General features: G+C 45.0%; 1 protein-coding gene across 1 annotated transcript in view; it reads left to right on the forward strand.

The window, feature by feature from the left end:
• HERC2 (HECT and RLD domain containing E3 ubiquitin protein ligase 2) overlaps positions 1–24,666 on the forward strand; it is a 3,346,202-nt gene that overhangs the window by 2,908,274 nt on the left and 413,262 nt on the right. Inside the window, 1 exon segment of the mRNA XM_033948978.1 lies at positions 19,311–19,488. Within this exon segment, the coding sequence (XP_033804869.1) occupies positions 19,311–19,488 (178 nt within the window).

Below are 24,666 nucleotides of genomic sequence, written 5' to 3' on the forward strand. Positions count from 1 at the left end.
GGACCCGTCAGGGGTGCCCCCTCTCTCCTCTTCTATATATTTTATTTTTGGAACCATTGTTGCTACAAATTAGGCGGCACCCTCTACCGAAGAGGGTTGATGTGGGGGGTCCTCCTTGCATTATATGGCGTTTGCTGACGATATTATGGTGGTCCTCACGAATCCGGAACTGACTCTTTCTTTGCTGTTGGAGCTCTTTCAGGCTTTTGGTCATCTCTCTGGTCTCAAACTGAATATATCTAAGTCTGAAGTGTTACCGTTGAACCTTAGTATACTGTTTACTTGGTCTGATTTTCCATTGAAAGAGGCTTCTGCACAGGTGAAATGTTTGGGTGTTTATATTCCCTCTAGGTTATCCTGCCTGTATGATAACAATGTGGACTCCTTGCTTAAAAAGTCTGTCGCCTGTTTGAGATTATGGGGCTCGCTCCCAGTGTCCCTAGCTGGGCGTATTTTTCTGTACAATATGATGGTGGTCCCGCGCTGGCTCTATCTCTTGCAAACTTTGCCCCTTTGGCTTCGGCGGTCGGATCTGGATCTGTTGTATTGGGAACTTCGGTTATTTTTGTGGAATGGGAAGTGCCCTCGACTCCCTCTTAGGGTTTTTATGCTGCCTGAGGATGCAGGAGGTTTTGGTCTCTTGGATTTGAGAGCTTACAACTTAGCTTGTGGTCTGCGTTATATCCAGGATTAGTGTTTGGAGAGCTCCTCTTTCTTGACTTTTTCAGTGGAACGGGACTTCTTGTTACCGGTTTCAGGCTCTTTCTTCTCCATGCATCCTCTGTTTTGCTGCCCGCGTCTCAGAAATTTCATGTTGTCTGGTCCTATATGAGAGTCATTTGGAAACTGCTTTGTAAGTCTTTACATATTCCTTACAATGTTACTCCTCTGTTACCCATCTTAGGTAACCTCCACTTCAGCCCAGGGAGGGAGAATCGGACCTTTCAGTTATGGCATGCCCTGGGGATCCGTAGAATTGGAGATGTTATCTCTTGCTGAACTCACATCTCTTTATGTGATTGACCACTTGGATATGTATAGTTACCTGCAGCTTAAGCACTATATTCTTAGTCTGGATCAGACCCGCTTGCTGGTCTCTACAGCGACTAGTTTGGGTAGGTGTCTGGCACTGTCGGAGGACTCTGCTCCTCGTTTACAGTACTATACTACTGCTCTGCAGACCCTTACTCTGGACTGCCAGGCTATTGTGCTGGCGGGAGCCTGGAGTGCGGACCTGGGTATTATGCTCTCACCCCAGGTGATCTCTCATTGTTTTGTTCTGTTGCGTACCCTCTCTCACAGCATGATGCATAGGGAACAGGAATATAAGTTTTTACATAGGGCCTATATATCTCCTCGGAGAGCCTTCTGAGCTGGGTTCGCTCTGCAGGACAGATGTCCTAAGTATGGCCTGGGACCTGCTACCTTGGGTCACATGTTTTGGGAGTGCTCCAGAGTGCGGTGTTTTTTTTTGAGGAATGTGTGGTCCTTTCTGTCATCCCTGTGCCCTTCTATACCTGCTTGTTCCCTGTTTTTCGCTCTTTTCTATGCTGGGGAGGATGTGCCCCTACTTACCCCTGGGCCTCGACTCTTCGTGTTCAAAGCTCTCCTCTTAGCTAAGAAAGCGATTTTGTTATCTTGGAGAGCGCAGGTGGCCCCTTCTTTTTCCCACTGGAAGCTGTCCCTCTATGAGCTTGCTCTCTTGGAATGCCGTGCAGTATGCGTGCGGATGGAGGGCAGTTGGTTGAAGTTTCAAGATGTATGGGAGGTTTATTGGACTTCCCTTACCCATAGAGCTCGAAGCCTACTTTTGAACTCTTAGGCTGTTGGGGGTATTTGCTTGTGGTGCTCCTTTTTGCTCTCCATGCCCTCTACCTGGGTTTCTTCTGCTTCTGCTGTTGTTCTCTGTTCTTGCTTTTTCTTTCCTCTTTATTGCTGGATCCTGCTTCATCCTGTTCCTTTTATTGGATCTCTTTTGTTCCTCTTGTATTTTTTTTTCTTTTTCTCTTTCCATGTATTTCAGGTTCTGTACCTTCCATACAATGTAGGGTGGGTTGGGTGGGGTTTGGGGTTGGGTTTCTTGGGTTGTTTCTTTCTGCTTTTGTGGGGTTTTTTTGTAGAGAAAATGTTTGTATATATTAGGCATTGAGTGCTTAGTGTTCCTCTGCATTTTTTTGTGCTGCCCTATTTCACACCTATTTGTCTGTAATCTTTGGTGTTCACTTGTTCTTGCAGTTGTCAATATTGCAGACAGTTGTTTTGTTCTTGCCTAATAAAAATATTATTTTCTAAAAAAAGAACATGAGACAGTAACACCCAGACACCCAGCCTTTACCATAGGTGTCAATGAGTTCAGCAACCATAGCAAGTACATGTGTCACAATAACACACCCCACAAGAGCAACTAGAGCTTGTGTGTTAAGAAAAAAAGAAAGAGCCCCATATCAGAAAAACATGAGCATGGTAAAATCCCCAAACTGCAAAAAAAATAAATAAAAATACAACCCCTATTACCAGAAAAGCAAGAAACTACAAACAATCTGCTAAGGGGCAGAAGCATATAATCCCATCCCCAAACCCACACACCCCAACCACCACACAAAAATCCCAAAACCCAACAACCAACCAGATATCTCTGATCCCTAACAATGAGGAATCAGAAAGTCAGAGTCATGCTTTAATGCGATCTGTCCCCAGGCCCCAACCACCCAGACTAAGCATCCACAGTTACCCCACTCATACAATCAGTCACACAAACCTAAACTGCCCCCGATTCAATCAGAAACCACCCTCTCCCAACCAATCATTCAAACAAAGCCCAGAGTAGAACAAGTAGCATAAAAGCGCAAGAAAGGAGTCAAGCAGTGGTCTGAAAAACCAATGCTGCCACTGACACCTAGAGTAACAGCAAAGAACTGTGAAAAGTCCAATACACCAAAGAAAAAGGGAAGGCAGTAGAAAACACACTCATCCAACCCATGCACTATCAATTAGTCCCCTAGACCTAAACAGCCACCCCTCTTACAACAACTAAAGACCCCCCAACTCCACTCACGATGCAGGTAACACTGCCAAAACATTCAGAACCCGACACAAACTTCCAGTGCAGTCATCCAAAATGGATAGGCCAAAGAAGCATACAACCAAGTACAAATGAAAAGCACTCATAGATCCCCATGAGATAGCAAGAGTAAAGAGCAAACAAAGCTGCGGCTTCATTGAACATAAGAAATGCCTACACCGGATCAGACCTGGGGTCCATCCAGTCCGGCGATCCGCACATGCGGCGGCTCAGCCAGGCGTACCCTGGCGAATACATTAGTCACTCGTATCCCTCAATATGTCCTGCAAGAAGATGTGCGTCCAATTTTCCCTTAAATCCTAGAATGGTGGTTTCCTCCACCATCTCTTTCGGGAGAGAGATCCAGGCATTCACCACTCGCTGTGTGAAGCAGAACTTTCTGACATTTGTCCTGGCCGTGTCCCCTCTCAGCTTCAGGCCATGACCTCTGGTCCGAGTCTGGGTCGCATTTGCCAATGTGAATAACGCTGATACTTGCTCACCATCCTTTCCCCCTGCTGGTGAGTGAGCTTGCTCCATTTTGTCGATTCCTTTTAGCAATTTAAAAGTCTCTATCAGATCCCCTCTCAGCCTTCTCTTTTCAAGGGTGAATAATCCCAGTTTTCTGAGGCGATCTTTGTAGCTCAAGTTCTCCATACCTTTTACTAGCTTTGTCGCTCGCCTCTGCACCCTCTCCAGCAGTGTTATATCCTTCTTCAGGTATGGAGACCAGTGTTGGACACAGTATTCCAAGTATGGTCTGACCATTGCTCTATAGAGCGGCATTATGACCTCCCTTGATCTACTTGTGATTCCCTTCTTTATCATGCCTAACATCCTGTTTGCTTTCTTTGCTGCCGCTGCGCATTGAGCCGACGGCTTCAGGATCCTATCTATCAGTACCCCCAGGTCTTTCTCTTGTTCGCTCTTCCCCAATGTTATACCTAACAGTTTATACTCATGCTCCTTGTTTTTGCTGCCCAGGTGCATCACTTTGCATTTTTCTACATCAAAACTCATCTGCCAATTTTCTGCCCATCTCTCAAGTTGCTTCAAATCTCTCTGGAGTTCCTCGCTGTCTTTTTGTGATCTGATTGCCCGGCATAGCTTTGTGTCATCTGCAGACTTGATGATAACATTTCTTCTTCCAGGTCATTTACAAAGATATTTAATAAGATAGGCCCAAGAACCGAGCCCTGAGGCACACCGCTAGTTACTTTCTTCCAGTCTGAGTACTTCCCATTTATGCCCACTCTCTGTCTTCTGTTTTCCAGCCATTTTCCTATCCATCTTAGTATATCCCCTTCTATTCCATGACTTTGTAGTTTTTTGAGAAGTCTCACATGAGGTACTTTGTCGAACGCTTTCTGGAAGTCCAAGTATATTATGTCCATCGGTTCTCCGCTATCGACTTGTTTGTTCACTCCCTCGAAAATCTGAAGTAAGTTTGTCAAGCATGACTTCCCTTTCCTGAAGCCATGCTGACTACCTTTCAGCAGGTCATGGTTATCTAGATGCTGTACTATGCTGTCTTTAATCAAAGCCTCAACCATTTTCCCAGGGACCGATGTGAGACTCACAGGTCTATAGTTTCCCGGTTCTCCCCTTGATCCTTTTTTGAAGATTGGGATGACGTTCGCTATCTTCCAGTCTTCTGGTATCCGTCCGGTTCTAATTGACATGTTAGCGAGGGATTGCAGTAGTTCTCCGATTTCCACCTTTAGTTCATTTAATACTCTCGGGTGAATTCCATCTGGGCCAGGGGATTTGTCACTTTTTAGTTTGTCAATCTGATAGTATATCTGGTCCAGATCCACCTTCACTGTGGTGAGGCTCTCCTCTATTTCTCCCTTGAAAACTTTCACTGTTTCGGGTATTGAAGTGGCGTCTTCCTTGGTAAAAACAGAAGCAAAGAAGGAATTTAATCTGTCTGCAATCTGTTTGTCCTCTTTGATGTATCCTTTTCTTCCTTGGTCGTCGAGGGGGCCCACTGTCTCCTTTTTCAGGTTTCTTCCCTTTAACATATCTAAAAAAGGGTTTGAAGTTTTTGGCCTCTTGGGCTATCTTTTCCTCATAGGCCCTTTTGGCTTCTCTCACCGCCTTGTGGCACTTCTGGTCGTCTTTGTGACTGTTCCAAGCCTCGGTTGTTTTCTCGCGTTTCCATTTTTTAAATGAGTCCTTCTTTTCCCTAACTGCATTCTTCACCTCATTGGTTAGCCAAGCTAGTTCTCCTTTGGCTTTAGTTTTCCTTCCTTTGGCTATCTGTGGAATGTATAGATTCTGTGCTTCGGTGATAGTATTTTTTAGTAGGGACCATGCTTGCTCTACCGTTTCGATTTTGGCTATCCTTTTCTTGATCCGTTTTCTTACCATGGCTCTCGTGTTATCGTATCTTCCTTTTTTAAAGTTAAAGGTCGTGGGTAGGGTCTGGCTCGCTTCCCCTTCCCGATGTCGAGTTTAAAGTAGATCATATTGTGATCATTCGTCCCCAGCGGGACCGTGACTTCTACTTCTTTTGTTTGCCCAGTTATGCCATTTAGGACCAAGTCCAAGGTGGCGTTTCCTCTTGTCAGTTCTCCTACCATTTGTTCTAGGAAGCAGTCACCCATCATTTCCAGGAACTTTATTTCTTTGCCGCAGCTTGAGGTTACGAGGTTCCAGTCTATTCCTGGGAAATTGAAGTCTCCCATGATCGTTACATTGCCCGTCCTACATTCATGTCTTATTTCTTCTATCATCTCAGAGTCTGTTTCCTCCGTCTGTCCTGGGGGTCGATAGTAGAGTCCTATTTTTGTGTCTGCTCCGTTCTGTCTGGGGATCTTTACCCAGAGGGACTCCAGTTTCTTTTTCTCCTCCGCCTTCCCTTCTCCAGTAGATTCTACGCCTTCCTGGACATATAGGGCAATGCCTCCCCCTTTCTGCCCTGTTCTGCCTCTTCTGTAAAGCTTGTATCCCTGCAGTACTGTATCCTATTCATTTTCCTCATTCCACCATGTTTCTTTTATGCCAATGATATCTATTTCTTCGCATCTTGCTAGTGTCTCCAACTCCCCCATTTTATTTCTCAGGCTTCTGGCATTCGTGTACATACATTTAAGCTCCCTTTGTGCTGCCTTCTTGGACTTTCTGGGCTTCACAGTCCTTATTGTGTCTTTCACGGCATCTATTTGCGCTCCATTGTTGTCTCCCTCATTTGCTGCAAGTTCTTCCCCTTTTTCTGAGCGGATGTCCTTAGTGCCTGCTGTCCGGGCCTTCGACTGGTTGTCGACTGTCCGCTCTCCCCTGATCTTCAGATAAAGTCTTCTCAATGACCTTCTTCATGTTTCCAGCAAATATTCTTGCCCCTTCTTTGGTGAGGTGTAGTCCGTCCTTCCTATAGTACCTGCTCCTTCCCCAGAACGCCATCCAGTTGCGCACGAAGTCAAAGCCTTCTTCCTCGCACCATCGTCTCATCCAGGCGTTGATTTCTCGCAGTTCATCTTGCCTCTTTGCATCTGCTCTCAGTACTGGGAGGATCTCAGAAAATGCCACTGTCACCTCCCTGACCTTCAGTTTTCTTCCGAGTGAGCAGAGCTGGTTCTTCATTTCCTCCCTATCATACTTCCGTCCGCTCACGTCGTTGGTTCCCACGTGGATAAGTACAGCAGTGTCATTCCCTCCAGCGCTGTCTATGATCCTGCTGGCCACATCCTTCACTCTTGCTCCAGGCAGTGACCAGTCTGTCTTCTCTTCCTCCTGCGATGTGGCTGTCTATATTGCGTATAATGGAATCTCCAACGATGATCCCTATCTTCTCTATTCGAGGGTTTCTTGGGGGTCGTAAGTCCAAGTCCATGGTGTAGGTCCTGTCTTCTTTCTTTTGTGACACCTCCCCAACCTCTGCTTCCGACTCTTCATCAATTGTAGTGGTATCTCCGCCCATCTCACCTTGGCCTTCTTCCTGGGTAGTTCGGGTATAGCTCTCCAACCCTGGGACCTCCACATGTTGCTGATGGGCTTCCTCAATTAATTTCTCAAGTTCCTCGATCTCTTCGCTGGCACTAGACGTCACAAGCAACTTCTCCTGTTCGCTGGGTTCTTCTTTAAAGGTGAGGAGTTCTTCCAGTTCTCTCACTGTTCCCCCCAGCATACGGACTTGTTGTTTCAGGCTCTCCAGCTCTCTGCACTGACTGCAAACGTATGTCCTAGTCCCCGAGGGGAGGTAGTCATACATATTGCAGCAAGTGCAGAAGACTGGAAAGCCCATCTTCTGGGTACCGTGGGCGATCATTTCCCTTCTTCCCTTCTGAGCTGTCTGGGTTGTATGTGAACCTTCTGTTTCTGTCGGTTGTGTGTGACCCGACTTCCTGTTGTTGTCTTCCTGTTAGCAGTGAGTCTGCTGGTGCTGCTGTGTTTTAGGTGAGTGCTTGTTCTAGGTGTGTGGTGTGCAAGAAGTGTTCCCTGTTGTGTGGCTAGGTAAGAAAAGACTTGTAACTTACGCTTTTGATCTTTCTTTTGGGTGACCTAACTTCCTGGCTCCTTCTTGAGGCTCCTTCGAAAAGGCGCTCTCGCTAAGGCGAGCGCCTTTGCCGCTCGCCTTCGCCATGCGCCGAATGGCTGTGCGCCGTTGGCTCCCCTCCCTTTTAAGGGGGAGTCCGGCCGATGACGCTATGGGGTGGGCGGAGCTAACTCTCGCCGCTACCCCTTGGTTTCCTGCTCTCTCTCGCCACTGCCACTGACTTCTTCCTCCTCCTGCAGCACTTCCCTCACTCGCCTCTCCACTCCACGAGGCTCCCCGGCTGGCTAGTGAGCTTGCTTTAGAGTTATTTTGTTAGAAGGTAGAGAATTCATTGTTAGAAGATAGAGAATTCAGATAGTCCCCAGCCGTGGCAATAGTCAAACGATCACCATCCAGATGTAGTGAAGATCTGCAGAATTGCAGGGTACGCCAGCATATAACAAATTTTCCTCTGAGACAAGTCCGTGCAAAGGGGTGAAATCTTCCGTTGTTTTTCCAACAGGGAGGTGGAGTAATCCTGGAAAATTTGCACGTGGCTCCCTTCATATGAATGCGATTCATGTTGTCTATTTTTGCATTAAAGCCACTTTATACCCATAGTTGTGCACTTTAGCAATGATGACGCAGAACCACTGGCAATCATCCATTTTTCGTCCCAAATGATATGCTCGTTCAATGTGGATCGGGCCCATGCCATTTCAAAGCGGCAACTCCTCATGCAGCCGTTGTTCTAACAGTGGGAAAGATGAATCTCGGGGATAGTTTTGATATTATCCCTGCGGGAGTGATTCTTCAAGATCTTCAATTTTATCGGCCTGCAAACAAAGCTGCTTCCACAGGGAAGACTATGAAATCGAGATAACAGTATCCTCTACAGCAGCAACTCTCACCTCAAGTTCACCAGTACGACGAGAGATTTCCGAAAGTAAAGCTTCAATACCCAAAAGCTACCCAGATAATTGCAGCAACCTAGGGTCTAAAGCCTGCACAATGGCCACCGTAAGTTCTTTCACGTAATCAGGAGACAGTAAAAAGGCGGAATCCCCTAGAGGAACCCGTCATGTTGCCGGCCTGCTGCTTCGACTGATCATGATCTTTTTCTTTGCAGAGGCTTTTGTTACTCATCTGGGAGGCTGATCGAAGTAAATATTTGTCCATATAAAGGCAAAAAACCTAAAAGGTAAGTCCTGTGGAGGCATGAAAAGATACGATGGAGACGGATTGAGGCCCGGGGATCAGGAGCTCAGCTCAGACACATTCTGCTGAACTCACCACATCACGTGACTCCCAACAAATAGATTTTATTCTTACCAGAAAGCCTCTAGGGACATTTACTACCAAATGAGACGCAGATCCAACAACAGTTTATCAGGTTTTATGAGGCCTTATACTGTCACCATCCATTCCAGGCACAGGACAGGGATACTTTTTTCCTTGCTTTGCCTCAATTGTCCAGGGACCAAAGGGCTGTGCTGAACACTCCTATTGCCCCAGGGGACATATTGGCGGGCATCAAGACATTGATGCCCGCCAATATGTTCCCAGGACCGGATGGTTTTGGACCAAAATATTATGTTATTGTCTGACTTGGTGACTCCTGCGTTGGGTGCAGCCTATAATGCCTTGGGTCCCAAGAAGGGATTGGGAAACTCAATTGTAGCCCATGTGGTTCTTCTGCTTAAGCCTAGAAAGGACCCTATGCAGGAGGGATTGTACCATCCTATATCCTTTTTAAACCAGGACGCCAAGTTTTTGGTGGCAATTTTGGCTAAGCTTTGAAAGCATTTTTTCCCATGCTGATTCACAAAGACCAAGTGGGCTTTGTGCCCGGCAGGTATGCCTCTATGAGCCTCCTACTGGCATGTGAGGGGTACAGAGATTGGTGGCAATCACAGGGCTAGATATGGAAAAGGCTTTCAATAGCATCTTGTGGCAGTATCTATTCTGGGTGTTGGAAAGATACGGGATCGAAAGGCACTTTCACGAGTGGATTCAGAATTTATATATCGAACCTCAGGCTAGACCTCTGGTGAACGGGAAACTTACTACCCTGTTTTCCCTGTGACGTGAAACTCGTCAAGGCTGCCCCCTATCGCCTCTTTTTTTTGTGCTGGCTTTTGAACCTTTTGGCCATCAAAATTCAGACGGATCCAGAACTTTGTGACATACAGGTGGGTGGTCAGGAGAGCTGTATAGCATAGTTACTTACCGTAACAGGTATTATCCAGCGACAGCAGGCAGATATTCTCACATGTGGGTGACGTCACCGATGGAGCCCCGGCACAGAAGGTCCCAAGTGCATTGCCACTTTAAGAACTTTAGAAAGTTTGCAACCAACCGCACCGCGCATGCGGGAGTGCCTTCCTGCCTGACGTAGGTGCGTGACTCCTCAGTTTAGGTAGCCAGCTAAGAAGCCAACCAGGGGAGGTGGGTGGGTTGTGAGAATATCTGCCTGCTGTCCCTGGATAACACCTGTTACGGTAAGTTTTATCCCAGGACAAGCAGGCAGCATATTCTCACATGTGGGTGACCTCCAAGCTAACTAGAATGGGATTGTGGGCGAGTTGGCCTTTAGGAAAATAAATTTTATAATACTGTACAGACAGTAATATAACATAACATAGCACATGATGGCAGATAAAGACCTGAATGGTCCATCCTGTCTGCCTTTAAGTTATATCCATTAAAAAAAATACATGATTAGATGATTAGATTAACTTGTCTTTTCTTTGATATTTTTAGGCTGTAGAGTGTAAAGTTTGATATTGTCCTAGGTTGCAAATGGGCTGAGGAGACCAAGTGTAGTTGTGTACAAGATGTGCATTTTGGCCTATGGGCGCACCACCTTATTCAAGCCTTGTCAGAACCATGTGCAAGTAAAAGAAGTCTGCATTTGGAAAAAAACAGAACCTAGTTCAATCATCTATCAGAACACTTCATCACCAGATCTAGAAGATCATCTGGGCAATACAGTGTTCCTTCAGGCGATACAGTGTTCCAAGTCACCAAGGATGATGACAAACTAACTCTTTCTATAGACTATAGAGTGTTTCTCAAGATCATGGACAAGGAATTCTCTAAAGATGAGACCAACATTTGGATGGCTCCTCTACCTTTCCAGACACCCAGAATACAACTTCTAAACAATAGAGAGCAAGCTCTATTTCTACAGAGAACTGTGTGGAAGAAACCAGAAACAGCACTTTATAACATTCATGCAGAACATGCTGGACAATGACCATGCAGAACTAGCCCCACCACTGAAAGATAATAAAGAGTGCTGGTACTTACCTATTTTTGGTGTGTACCATCTACAAAAGCTAGGCCAGATCAGGATTCTATTTGACTCCAGTGCTTAATTCCAAGGAGTCTCCCTTAACAATGTGCTGCTTAATAGGAGTCCTGATTCACTTCAGAAATGAACCTATCACCATAACAGGAGACATCCTGCAAATGTTCTACTACTTCTTAGTGTGTCCAGCCTACAGAAACTGTTTGAGATTCCTGTGATATTGCAATCATAACCTCAATCAGGAGGTTATAGAATACAGAATGAAAGTGCATAAATAATCCATCACCTGCAGTAGCAACATATGGACTTAGGAGGACAGCCCAAGAAGGAGAGAGAGAGTATGGCACAAATGCCAGACATTTAATTGAACAAGACATTTATGTAGATGATGGCTTGAAATCTTTGCCCACAGCCAGAGAGAACATAAGAAATGCCTTCACCGGATCAGACCCTAGGTCCATCCTGTCCGGCGACCTGCACACGCGGAGGCCAATCCCAGTGTTCCTTGCTAAAGACCTTGTTTACCCGTATCCCTCAATGTGTTTTGCAAGAAAGTGTGCATCCAACTTGCCCTTGAATCCTGGAATGGTGGTCTCCGACACAACCTCCTCTGGGAGAGCATTCCAAGCTTCCACCACTCACTGTGAGAAACAGAACTTTCTGATATTTGTCCTGGGCCTGGTGCCCCTCAGTTTCAGTCCATGACCCCTTGTCCAAGTCACATTTGACAATGTGAATAACAATGTTTTTTGCTCTATTTTGTCGAATCCTTTTAGTATTTTGAAAGTCTCTATCATATTCCCTCGCAGACTTCTCTTCTCGAGGGTGAACAATCCCAGTTTTCCGAGGCGTTCATTGTAGCTCAAATTATCGATGCCTTTTACTAGCTTCATGGCTCGCCTCTGCACCCTCTCCAACAGGGTTATATCCTTCTTCAGGTAGGGAGACCAATGTTGGATACAGTATTCCAAGTGTAGTCTGAACATTGCTCTGTAAAGCGGCATTATGACGTCTGCCGATCTACTCGTGATTCCCTTCTTTATCATGCCCAACATCCTGTGTGCTTTCTTTGCCGCCGCTGCGCATTGAGCCGATGGCTTCAGGGTCTTGTCTATCAGTACCCCCAGATCCCTTTCTTGCTCGCTCTGTCCCAATGCTGCACCTAACATTTTGTATTGATCTGCTAAAAAGAACACAAACAATGTTAGCAGAGGCCAATCTTAGACTTCACAAAATCACTTCTAATAATCCAGAGGTAATGGCAGCATTTCCTCAAGAGGATCATGCCAATGACCTAAAAGACCTAGATCTTAGAATAGACATCCCTCCATTACAAAGAAGTCTTGGTCTGCACCGGGACTTAAAGAAAGATAGTTTTACATTTCAAGTGTCTACCCAAGAAAAGCCATATACATGCTGAGGTGTCTTATTGACAATTACGAATCACTGGGGTTTCTGACTCCAGTCACCATCAAAAGGAGAACCCTATTAGGGAAGCTATCTTAAAGCACTAATAAGTGGGATGTTTCATTGCCATCAGAAATGTGAAAGATTCCTTAAAGATTCTTAAACTGCTTGTCCCACTCATTTATGTGTCTACAGCACTCAGTACAGACTGTGAAAAAGAAATTTGCATCTTCTTGTATGCTTCAGAGAAGGCTACAGCAGTGGTGGCCTACTTGAAAACATCAGATGTAAATGGGGTTCCCCAGGTGAGATTCATTTTTGGAAAAGCCAAGTTATCGCCACAGCCAAGTCATACCATTCCATGTAGAGTTATGTGTAGCAGTACTAGTTGTAGAAATAGCAGATATGGTACTAAAAGAACTTGATAGTCAAGTGAACGCATTCAACTTCTACACTGCACATGTACATCAGCAATAGAGTTGAATGAATAAGAAAGTCAACACAACCAGAGCACTATGTTCCAACAAACCAGAGCCTTGCCAGCATCTTGGCTAATAGAAATTACCTGGCTAATAGGACCAGAATTTCTCCTGAAACTTGGTTGTACAATGTCACCTAAAGAGAACCTTTTTGATCTCATAGACTCTGAGTCTGACACAGAGGACAACACCAACAAGGACTCAACTGATTTCAAAGACTTCCTCATTTCCTTAGGCTTCACTGCTCCACCGCCCACCCCTACCCATGAAAAGGGACACTCCATTGACATCATTAGCTTTCTTGACCTGACTGAGCACAAAACTTCCACGGATGAGACTCGTTGGGAACATGTCCCCTGGTCTGATCACATCCTAGGCTCTTTCTGCCTCCCTGTCTTCATGTCAGCCCTTGGTACCCCAACCCGAGCCACAAATTCCATCACCTACCGCAAAAAAATCACAAGTGAATTTTTCTGGTCCCAGTTTCTCAACAAACTCCCTCCTCTTCCCAATCACACGGACCCAGACTCAATCTGGCACAACTGGGTGACTCTTTCCGAAACCACGTACCGTGCCCTTGCCCCTCTAACCACTAAACCCATCTACTCTCATAAGGCTCCCTGGTATCTCCCATACCACAGGGAATTAAAACAGAAATGTCGGTCCCTAGAGCGAAAATGGAAAAAATCGAAATCCCCTTTAGATAGGCAATCCTGGAGAGAAAACATTAAATTCTACAACTCCGTACTAAAAAAAGCTAGGAAGAATTATTATGGAGAGAAAATCTCCAGGTCAAAAAACCAAAACAGTACACTGTTCCACATCTGGTGAAACCTAACTTCTAAAAACGACTCCTCCCCCTCCCCCCACATCCCATCTCCAAATGACCTAGCCAAATTCTTCAACGAGAAGACCACTACCATAAAGAGTTCATTCCCCCCAGCTATCTCTTACAACTCTCTTCCTCTGAAAGACTCCGACCCTATCCCCGCTGACAGATCATGGACTACATACGAATTTGTATCCGAGACCCAGATCTCTAAACTTTGCCTCAAACTTAAATCCTGCAAGTGCATCCTAGACCCCTTCCCATCCTACCTTTACGAAAACATCTCTGCTCAGGCCATTTCTTCCCTTACTAACCTTATAAATAAAGTCTTACTATCGGGCCTGTTCTCCACAGAAATGGGACACATTGCCTTATCCCCTCTTCTGAAAAAAGCCGATCTTGACCCTTCCTTACCATCGAACTACCGCCCCATAGCTAACATCCCTCTTTTAACAAAACTTCTAGAGTCCATAGTCGCTACTCAGCTCTCCTCTTACCTAGAGAGATTCTCCATTCTCCAACACTACCAATACGGATTTAGGCCCAATTTCAGCACCGAGTCCCTCCTAGTTTCCTTAATATCAAAGGTGCAACAACTACATAAGAACATAAGAAGTTGCCTCCACTGGGTCAGACCAGAGGTCCATCCCGCCCAGCGGTCCGCTCCCGCGGCGGCCCATCAGGTCCGCGACCTGTGAAGTGGTTACTGACCACTTCTATAACCTACCTCAAGTTCTATCTGTACCCCTCTATCCCCTTATCCTCCAGGAACCTATCCAAACCTTCCTTGAACCCCTGTACAGAGTTCTGGCTTATCACCTCCTCCGGAAGCTTGTTCCATGTGTCCACCCATGTGTTCTTCTACAGTTCAATCTTTCCGCGGCTTTCGACGTCGTGCACCATGACATACTAATCTACCAACTTTCTGAGATAGGAATAGACTCCTTTGTCCTAAAGTGGTTCTCAAACTTCCTTCGCGCTCGTTCCTACATCGTCAACACAAACGGCTCCAAATCTGCTTCGTGGACACCATCATGTGGTGTCCCACAGGGCTCTCCCCTATCCCCCATTCTATTCAACATGTATATGACCTCCCTGAAGCTCCTCAAACTATCCCCCTCGAAACAATGTACATATATGCAGACGATATCCTTATCCTCCTCGAAACAGATCAGAACCTTACAAACCTCCAAGAGAACATCACCTCATGCATAATGAGACTTCACACCTGGTCCCTTTCTGTACAGATGAAATTAAATGAATCAAAAACAAAATTATGCTGGCTCGGCCCAAAATTAGCACACTTGCCTACCCTCTTCACTCTACCCACAGGCCCTGCTCTGCACCTCGAGTTCTCAAGCAAGGTCCTTGGCATTACTATCGATTTCTCCCTTTCCCTCAACGACCACCTGAATTCCTTGGCAAAATCATGTTTTTTCAGCCTCCACATGCTGAGGAAAGTTAGATCCTACTTTCACCAAAAACATTTCACCGTCCTTGTACAATTCATCATCCTATCCAAACTCGATGCTGTAATGCCATTTATTTATGCCTAACAAAAAAAAGTCTTCGCAGACTCCAACTTATCCAGAATACTGCAGCCAAGCTGATTTTTGCTAAACACAAATTTGACCACGTCTCCCCACTACTTACCAATCTTCACTGGCTCCCAGTACTCTCCAGAATCCATTTCAAATGCTCCTGCCTGGCTTTCAAGATCATTCACGGCATCCTTCCGCCCCTAATCCCTCTATCCTTCCTCGCCCTGACGCCTGCTACCACCAGATCAGCCCACAGACATAAACTATCCTTCCCCTCTCTACACGGCAACCTCCACGCAGGTAAACTGGGAAGATCCCTTCTCTCCAAAATCACGGGCCTTTGGAATGATCTCACTATCCCGCTGCGGAACCTGGGCTCCCTCCAACTATTCCGAAAACAACTGAAAACCTGGCTTTTCTCTAACATATAACATCTCTTCTCCTGATCACATCCCCTCTTTAATATGCTTTTGTAAATCCTTCTCCTCTCTCTTCCCTATTTTTAAGCTTTGTAAACCGTGTCGAGCTCCACTTCCGTGGAGATGATGCGGTATATAAACTTAAGGTTTAGTTTAGTTTAGATTCGTCCAGACAGGACTGTTCTTGCAACAAGAAGTACAACCGAAAGCAGCTTAGGAGCTCAACAGTTATTCTCGTTTTTCAAGCTGGCCATAGCACGCTTAATCCATATTACATAAGAACACAAGAATGGTCCATCAAGCCCAGTAGCCTGTTCTCATGGTGACCAATCCAGATCACTAGTACTTGGCCAATACTCAAAGAGAAGCAACATTCCATGTTACTGATCCAGGGCAAGCAGTGACTTGCCTCATGTCTTTCTCAATAACAGACTATGGAGTTTTCCTTCAGGAAATTGTCCAAATCCTTCTTAAAACCAGTATGCTATCCGCTCTTACCACAACTTCTAGCAATGCGTTCCAGAGCTTAACTATTCTCTGAATGAAAAAATGTTTCCTACTATTGGTTTTAAAAGTATTTCCCTGTAACTTCATTGAGTGTCTTGTAATTGAGAGTTTTGTAATTGAGTGTCTTGTAATTTTTTTTGTGAACCCTGCCTGTGATTCCTATTGCTTCCAGCATTTGTAATAGGATGGTGTGATCTACTAGGTCAAATGCAGCTGAAAGGTCTAGTTGTATGACAAGCATTTTCTTTCCTTTGTTTAGGTGTTGTCGGGCTGTGTCCGGAAGAGAACCTAGTAGTGTCTCTGTGCTGTAGTTGGACCTGAATCCTGATTGTAAGGGATGAAGTAGGTTGTGGTCTTCTAGGTAGTTTGTGAGGTATTGTGCCACTAGGCCTTCCATTAGTTTTACGAGTGAGGCAATTTGTCTGTAGTTGGAGGGGAGGTTAATTACGCCATTTGGGTCTTTGGTGATTGGGGTGATGATTATGTCACTGAGCTCTTGTGGGAATTGGCCCTCTCTGAACAGTGATTCTATCCAGTTCGTGAGGTGAGTACAAAATTTTGGAGAGGTGGTCTTTAACAGGTAAGGGGGGCAGTTGTTAAGGTCGCTTGCTACCTGGCTATATTTTTTATAGAGTCAGTTCAGGTCTGGTCATTGTATTGTTGGAAAGGTCTTATATTTCTAATATTCTGGATTTATAAGAATCACATATAAAATTATAAAAAGTCATGATTTGAGACGTATTTCTGTGCCTGATTGGAGATGGATTTTTAAAAGTAATTGTTATAAAACTTGTTATTTTACATTGTCAAGAAACTTCTAATATAACTATACCACATTGATGGAATACTGTCTATCTCTATCATAAATACAGTATGAAGTGATCGTGTTAGAAAAGAATTACTATGCCAGGATTGGCTGGCCCGAAACTTCCTCTCTGACATCAAAATTGACGTTAGGAAGAAAGCTTGTGGACCGACGCCTGGACCTTACTTTGCTTTAGTTGCGGTGGTTGGCAGCGGCGGCGGACCAGGAGGGGAGATGTTTGAAGTGGCAGTAGGCAGCAGTGGGGGCCGGTCTGGGGAGGAAGGCTTCAGCTTCGGCGCTGGAGGGAAGGGAAGCGATCGCCTGTCCCGTTGTCCCTACGGACACCTTTGGGATGCTGTCCCTGAAAATGGGACATTTCAGCATCCCGAAGCTGTGCATGGGGACAACAGGACAGGGGATCTAAAAAGGGGACAGTCCCATTCAAAACGGGACATATGGTCACCTTAGCCAAGTACAAAGTTCGAACTAATAGAGGCATTTTGTCCTGTGTGTCTGTCTTGACTAGACTGTAAACTATTTTGAGCAGGGACTTCTCTTTTATGTTTTGGTGTACAGTGCAGCGTACTGTAACACTATAGAAATGATAAGTAGTGATAGTAGTATCAGATGAAAATTCAAGCACCTTTCTTAAATAGTTCTGTACCATAGCAATTGGTCACAACAATGGGAAGCTGAGAAACCTTAAATTAATTTTCATAATATTATTTTCCAAATATAACATTTTCTGGTTCAAAGCTCCTCTATCACAAACCTGAGTGTCTATAACAAGTTGTAACCCACTCAGATCTTTCCCAGTTTGAACAGAAGAGTATTGAGCTTGACCTTCCACCTGCTTTTTCACAGTATTTGATACAGTTGCAAATTCTTACCACAAATGAAGAAATAGAGATTTCCATATTCTATAAACGGCACCTTAAATTAGACGCTGGTAGGCATCCTACTGGTGCCTAACTTAAGTTGAAAACGCCATGTTTATTGATGTACAATCATGATGTAAATCATGTTTATTGATGTACAATCAGCAAATACACCATACAAAACATTAGGACAAAAAGATCGAGAACACCAAAAGTACAACAAAACAGCTTTGTGAATAAATCCCCGTACCAACCCCCCCACCCCCAAATGCAAACACACCCTCCACCCCAGAATCTCCCCTCAAATCCCTCCCCACACCAGAAACAAACCAGAGAGACTGCTGAGGAAGCTGTGTTCTTATGCCGCTCAGCAAGCACCAAACAGGACAACCTCACCCCAACCTCCCCCCCCCCCCAGAAACGATCCCCATCCTACCCAACAAACCAACCACAATCACCCGTCCATCCACACCAACCATCCATACACAACCAAACAGCAGAACATCCATCCCGGGAAAGCAGCCGAGGGTTCACGGTATCATCAGCTAAAATGAGTTTAAGACCAGACCTCTGGCCCTAGGGGAAAGCGACTGAATATAGGAGTCCCAGATCTGCAAAAAAACTTTATTCCTCCGGAAGGATAATCGGGCATGGCGTTGCTCCAAAAGCATCAAGTTATGAAAACGATTCCTCCAAGCCCAGTAAGCAGGTGCAGTCGCTTGCATCCAGACACTAAGTATGATTTTTTTTTCCTATAACCGCAGCCTTCTGGAGCAGCATCCGATGTCCCCGAGCAGATACCCTCAAAGATTCATACCGATCCAAAAGCAAACTCACCGGTGGCATCGGAAGAGATTGGCCAAAAAGACGTTCCAAAAATCGGAGTACGGCCCTCCAAAAAACTTTCACGCGAGGGCACCCCCAAAAGGCATGAAAAAAAGAATTACATCCCTGTTGACATTTAGGGCAGGTTGAGGAAGAAACACCCCCAGCTTTATGCACCCGCTCCTGGGAAAAATATGCTCTCTAGACCACTCGAAATTGGCATTCCCTCAGTTCGGCGCTAATAGAAAGAGAGGAAATGCGGTTAATAAGGGACGGAAAATTCAGAGACTTGACAGGTATACCCAGATCTCTCCCCCAGCGATGCCCCAAAGCCTCTGAAAATGCCATTTTAAAAAAATTAAAATATGTAGATACCTGCATTGTGCTTTACAATGCCTAATGCCACTGTAGGCATGGCTAACACCAGAAGTAATGTTAGGCATCGTAAAGCACCTCTGTAGGTGCAACTCGCGTGAAAGGTTGGCCTGTAGGTGCAGCTCACGCTGAAAATGTAGGCCTTGAAAACCCTTGCCTAGATTTCTGGTGTCTCTCTTTTCCTAAACTGTGATTCTTGAAATGGTGCCATCTCAAGACTGACAAGCAATTAGCAACCATTTATAGAATCTGGGCCTAAAGTCTTAATTTAAAAATTATGTTGTAAATCTGAGGTTTCAAGTATTTACTTAATTTAAAACAGAAGCTAACGTGTTTTGTCTTGCTCAAATTTTGTATTGTGTTCTGAAAACAACTTCTTTTCATAATGTTCCAGTACTTGTGATCGACCTCGAGTGATCGAATCATTGCGAGGAATAGAAGTGATTGATATTGCTGCTGGAGGTGCACACAGTGCTTGCATCACTGCAACAGGAGAACTCTATTCTTGGGGGAAAGGAAGATATGGACGTCTTGGCCATGGAGATAGTGAAGATCAATTAAAACCCAAACTGGTGAGACTGAGCCCTTACTTAAAAACTATTTTCTTGTGTGCCAAATATTTTTAAAGTAATGTTATGTACATATTTGATTCATTTTTGATCTATGAGCCTCACTAACAGAACCCAAGTGAGTTACAATATAAAAATAAAACAGTAACAATAGCAACAAGACTCAACCCGAGTCTATCATAAGCTACCTAGTTCTACACCCCCATATGTAGCAAACCTATTCTTATAACTCAACTCTGCACCCTATAGTCCCATTCTAATACCCTTTTTAACAACTGTAACCCCTTGCCTCCTATGGTACCCTGTGGCAGACCAGAAGAACACTAGCAGGTAAAAAAAGAGTAAATAGGACAAATACAATTCTCCCTTTACCAGTATATTCAGAGTTATATGTATAGAGCTTTGGTTCTGAACTTTGTCCTAGAGGACCACCAGCCAGTCAGGTTTTCAAGATAGCCCTAATGAATATACATGGGGCAAGCATGCTTGCCTGTCACCTCCATTATATGTAAATCTCTCTCATGCATAGTCATTAGGGCTATCCTGAAAACCTGACTAGCTGGTGGTCCTCTAGGACAGGGTTGGGAACTACTGGTAAAGACGTAGCCGTCTCCCAGAAAACTATTAACTAGAGAGAGACAAGCTGATTCTCGCTATTCCAAACTGCTCCCTTCCCCTTCTCAATCCAACTGCAGTTCTGTTACGTCCCTTCCGGATTCCATACACTAGGTGTTCAATCCCAACCCACAGTCTGGGTGTTGCAGAAATCCACATCTTTTCTGAACACATGTTCCACTCCTAAGGCTGAGAATCAGCAAGCAACCTTAGTTTCAATTTCTGCAAGCAGTCCGAGCAGAAGTCTTTTGCTGTTGCTCTGCTTCTGTTTCTTATTTTTTCACTTAAAGTTTGTTTTTTGGTGGCTTCAGTGCCTTGCATCTCTTCTCCATTGGTCCCCTGTCAGAGAAAAGGACACAGTCCTGCGGAGCCAGACTGCAGCTTTATAGAGAAACTCTAGTGGTCTGTGGAGACAATCTGCTGTGTGCCATGCACTTTAAGTGCCCAGGGTCCTTTCCTGTGGAAGTCTGCTGGCCAATGACTCTCTCATAGGTTTCTAGTGCAGGCTGTTTGCGTCTGGACAGAAACCCACCCGGGTTTCAAGGCTTAGTTTGCCTTTCCTGCCCCTGATTGCGTAGCAGCGGATCCATGGGGGCAGAGGTTGTAGTCGGTCTCTGGTCAGCTGGCAGTCTGAAGATCTTCATTCTTGTGCATTTGGAGCTGTTTCTGAGGCAGAAAGTCCTTTTTCTCCACTCAACTACTTTAAAAATGCTGACATACAAAGTCACTACAGAGACTGTGAGTACCTCCATTATTTCCTATGGGAACTTCAGGGATGGCTTGTGGATCAATTTAAACTTTGTTTTTGACTGTTTCTATGGGTAGATTCATGTCCCTCACCTGCTCACATCCCAAATCGCTTTTTTTAATTTTATTTTTGCCTTTTTTGGTGGCCATCTTGGATTTTAAAATCAATCTTTTTTTCTAACTTTGATTTCTGACTCAAAATTGATTGAGATGGACCTTCCAGCCTCTAATCTATTGAATGTGTACATTGATTGTGCCAGATGAGCGATTGCATACCACGTACCGTAGCTCACTGGGGGAAGGGATAGGAACTTCAGACTTTGCCTCCTCCATGTTCTCTTGGGCTGGGGAGCCGGCCTGGCTCTGTACCTTCCAAAGAAAATCTTGCCCAGCAGCCATTCTAGATTCTGGCACAGTACACCTGCATTTTGAGTCTGGGGAGTCTTTTGACAATAGGCACGTACCTCAACAAAGCCCTGCCATGGTTGTGGAGTTGGGCATTTTCACCGGATTTTCTTCAGCTCCTCTGAACGATGCATCCTCAGACCCCACTTGTCTGACCTAGCTGGCGGGTACTTCAGGGCTTTTTCAGGAGCTCTCTTGTCTTGCTGTGCCAAACTTCAATTGCAGTTGTTGCCATGCAGATTTTGTTTCTTCTGTCTCCTGCCACTGTATTTAATTTGAATCCAGTTGATGCCTTTGCTGAGACTGGTCTCCTCGGCCTCCCTGAGCGTCCAGACTTGGAGGTACTGATCCTTCTTCACATTTTCAGTGGGCTTCTGTGCACTTCTTTATGGCTGATGTTCTGAAAGAGCTCCATTTGGATTTTCCACTTTTCAGGCTTCGATCCCAGACCATTCTGTGACTTTTCCATTCCATCCACAGCTCCTGGGTATGGTTTCAGGACAATGTGATCCCTGGAAAGCTCTTTCCGATCTGCTACAGCTATGTCTATACTTTATCACCTGAATCCTGCTTTTTGGCAGGTTTGCACAGTCTGAGGTTTTCCAACGTGTAGTCCTCCTTAGTGATGGCGCGTGAAGTTTCAGGACTCTCAGGATCACAGCAGGCTGTTATGTTGCAAAATATTTTTTTCTAGCATCCTCGGGTAGCCAAGTGGTAGTGGCACAATGCCTCCTATGTAGAAATGCATTACTGTCCTCTGCTAGTGCTGGTTGGTGTGGCTGCAGTGCCGAGCGACCTTTATGTTATCATTCGAGTTCTTAGTACATGTTCTACTGGTGCAGAGTGTGAGCACCGAATTCTTTGAACTTTCTTTGGATGAGGACATTACCTGGAGGATCCCCTTCAGCAGCTGTCCTTTCAAGGGCTGGATTCTTCTTGGTATAGGTCTCGATGACCTCTACTCAGGTGTTGTGAACGCCACCCTACATTACTCCCTGTGAACCAGTTTTGCTGGACATCAGGAGGGGGGTCATCGTTCTCTTTGTTCCTCCCACAGGTGTCATCAGGGATACTCAGGCCTTTCCTCCTAGAGTCATTTCCAGGGCTACAATCACATTACCCCAGTTTCAGTTCCAGGTGTCCTCAGGTTCCTGTGCAATGACTATACCTCACAAAAAAAGAAGAAAGCACCGATATCACCTAGGACGGGCATTCGCAGGCTGCCTTCTACCATTTTGTCAGGAGTGCTCTCAACTTTCATTGGATACTTGTTAGTCCTCCTTTACCTGCCTCTGGCTTGATTTCTGGGCTCTGGCAAGTTGACGACAACAGAGTGTAGAAAGATTTATGGTCCACTAATCAGTTACATAAACAAATACGTGCCTGTTAGTTTCTAGGGAAGACCATAATATCTCATCCAGGTTCAGCTTGCTTAGCCTACTTACACGACACAAGACCCAAGCTAATGAAAAATACTTTTATTATGATAATAGAAAAATATAATTCAAAAGCCAGCAGCAATATCTAATTATTGTTCACAAAATATCCGATTACAAATATGAAACTCAGTATATAATTATCACAACACACTTGCTAGATAAATCAGTAAAACTAATTCTTACATACACTAAACAATTCCTTATAATAACAATTCCTGATTAGCAGCAATCTATTACAGTTATTACCAAGAGTAGCTTTACAAGCCTTATCCTATATCACAATAGGATACTTTATCTAACCCCAGCTGATAAGATAATAAGTTCCTTATCTCACCATTCAATTAGGCCTTAGCACAGAATCAGGTGAAATAGAAGACGTCTCTCCTCAGCTTAGCAGATATAGAAATCCTTCTGTTACAGGAACAAGAGTTCATCAGCCACTGACACAGCTGTAATTTAGGTTGGGAGCAAAGGTTTCCTTGATGTGATGGAATTCAGATCTGTTTAAAGTCCGATTCACTCTCTCTCAGACAGAGAGTCACACGAGGTAACTGTTCAGGTCTTAATTATTAGAAAAGATGTGCGTGGAGAACACCTGTGATGAGATGCGAGTTCACTCACATCCTAACACAGACTAAATTATAATTAGCACCTTTTCACTTGGATCTCGTCAGATGACTTCTCCAGACCAATCCAGAAACAGAACTTAGATGAATAGCCTTTCTGTATAAAGTCTCGTACTATCTGAAACAGAGGCGCCTTCGATAGATAAGTATAACTCCCCCAAGATTCACATGGGCATAGCTGGATGTCCTTGACTAGAATACAATTCTGGTACATACCCAGAATGCATCAGGCAGAAACAGCAAAAGATGATTTCTTCTTTCTCTTCTTGCAGGTTCAGGCTGGAATGATTTCTTGCAAATAATGATTCAGGCTTGATGATGTCAGAGAGGTCTAACCTTCAGGTGCAAATAAGGAAACACCCCTACAAGTCAAGGGTCTGCCTCTTAATCTTCAGGATGCTGGACCCTGTTCCAGTCCATGAATGGGGGTTTAGGCATATACTCCTTATACTTCCTTGTGCCAGAAAGGCTCAGAGAATTGGGGAGATATTCATATTTTGGTTCTACAGTCACCCACTTGCAAATTCCCTTTTTCCAAATGGACAATGGAGTACATTGTCTCCAAGGGAGTTTCCAGTGTCTTTGTTTTCCCAGAGGTTTACCTCCATATTTCATTCTGCCCAGAGCATAGCAGATTTCTGTTTTTCCATGTTCTGCAATTGCATTTCCAGTTTGCAGCTGTGCCCCAGGCCTTGCGATGGCTCCCACACTTTTGGCAAAGTGATTGTATTTGAGGTAGTTTTCCGCCAGCAGATGGTCCACATCTACCCTTCCTAGGACAGTGAGTGCTCCAGGCTCCATCTTGTTGGGTATACAAAGGCGCAGTGTGGACTATAGTGTCTCTGCTGCAGGCATTGGCAAGTTCAGGAAGAGACACTTGGTGTCCTCCCAGTCCCTGAAGTTTCTGGGGCTTCTCTTCATCTCCAAACAGGGTCTCTGCTAAGTTTTTCCTCTTCAGAGGCCACTCTCCTAGATGGAGCCAGCTACCAGTAAATTTAGCTGGTGGCCAGGGCTAGCTTCTTTGGATTTGGATTTCAGAGTGGATAACTTCGCATGGATGCCAGCCTGTTGCGTTGTGGGCTCATTGCATGACCCACTCCATTCAGGGGTAGTGGACTCATGGTCCACAATGTTGGTTGACCTGGAGCTTTGGGAAATTCGGAGGGTTCTACTTGCTATCCAGCTCCTTCAGAGAGACCAGAAAGCTTCCTCTGGGTGGAAGAACTTCTTCTGTCTTTCTTGGTGGCCGATAGTTCCTGGTCAGGAGCATGGTTCCTCTCACAGAAGCTGTTCTGTCTACTCTTACAAGAGCTGGGGCTTGTCCCAGAGGGTCTTTTTGGCTTCGGCAG

The sequence above is a fragment of the Geotrypetes seraphini genome, chromosome 6, assembly GCF_902459505.1.
Source record: "Geotrypetes seraphini chromosome 6, aGeoSer1.1, whole genome shotgun sequence".
Lineage (NCBI taxonomy): Eukaryota > Metazoa > Chordata > Amphibia > Gymnophiona > Dermophiidae > Geotrypetes > Geotrypetes seraphini.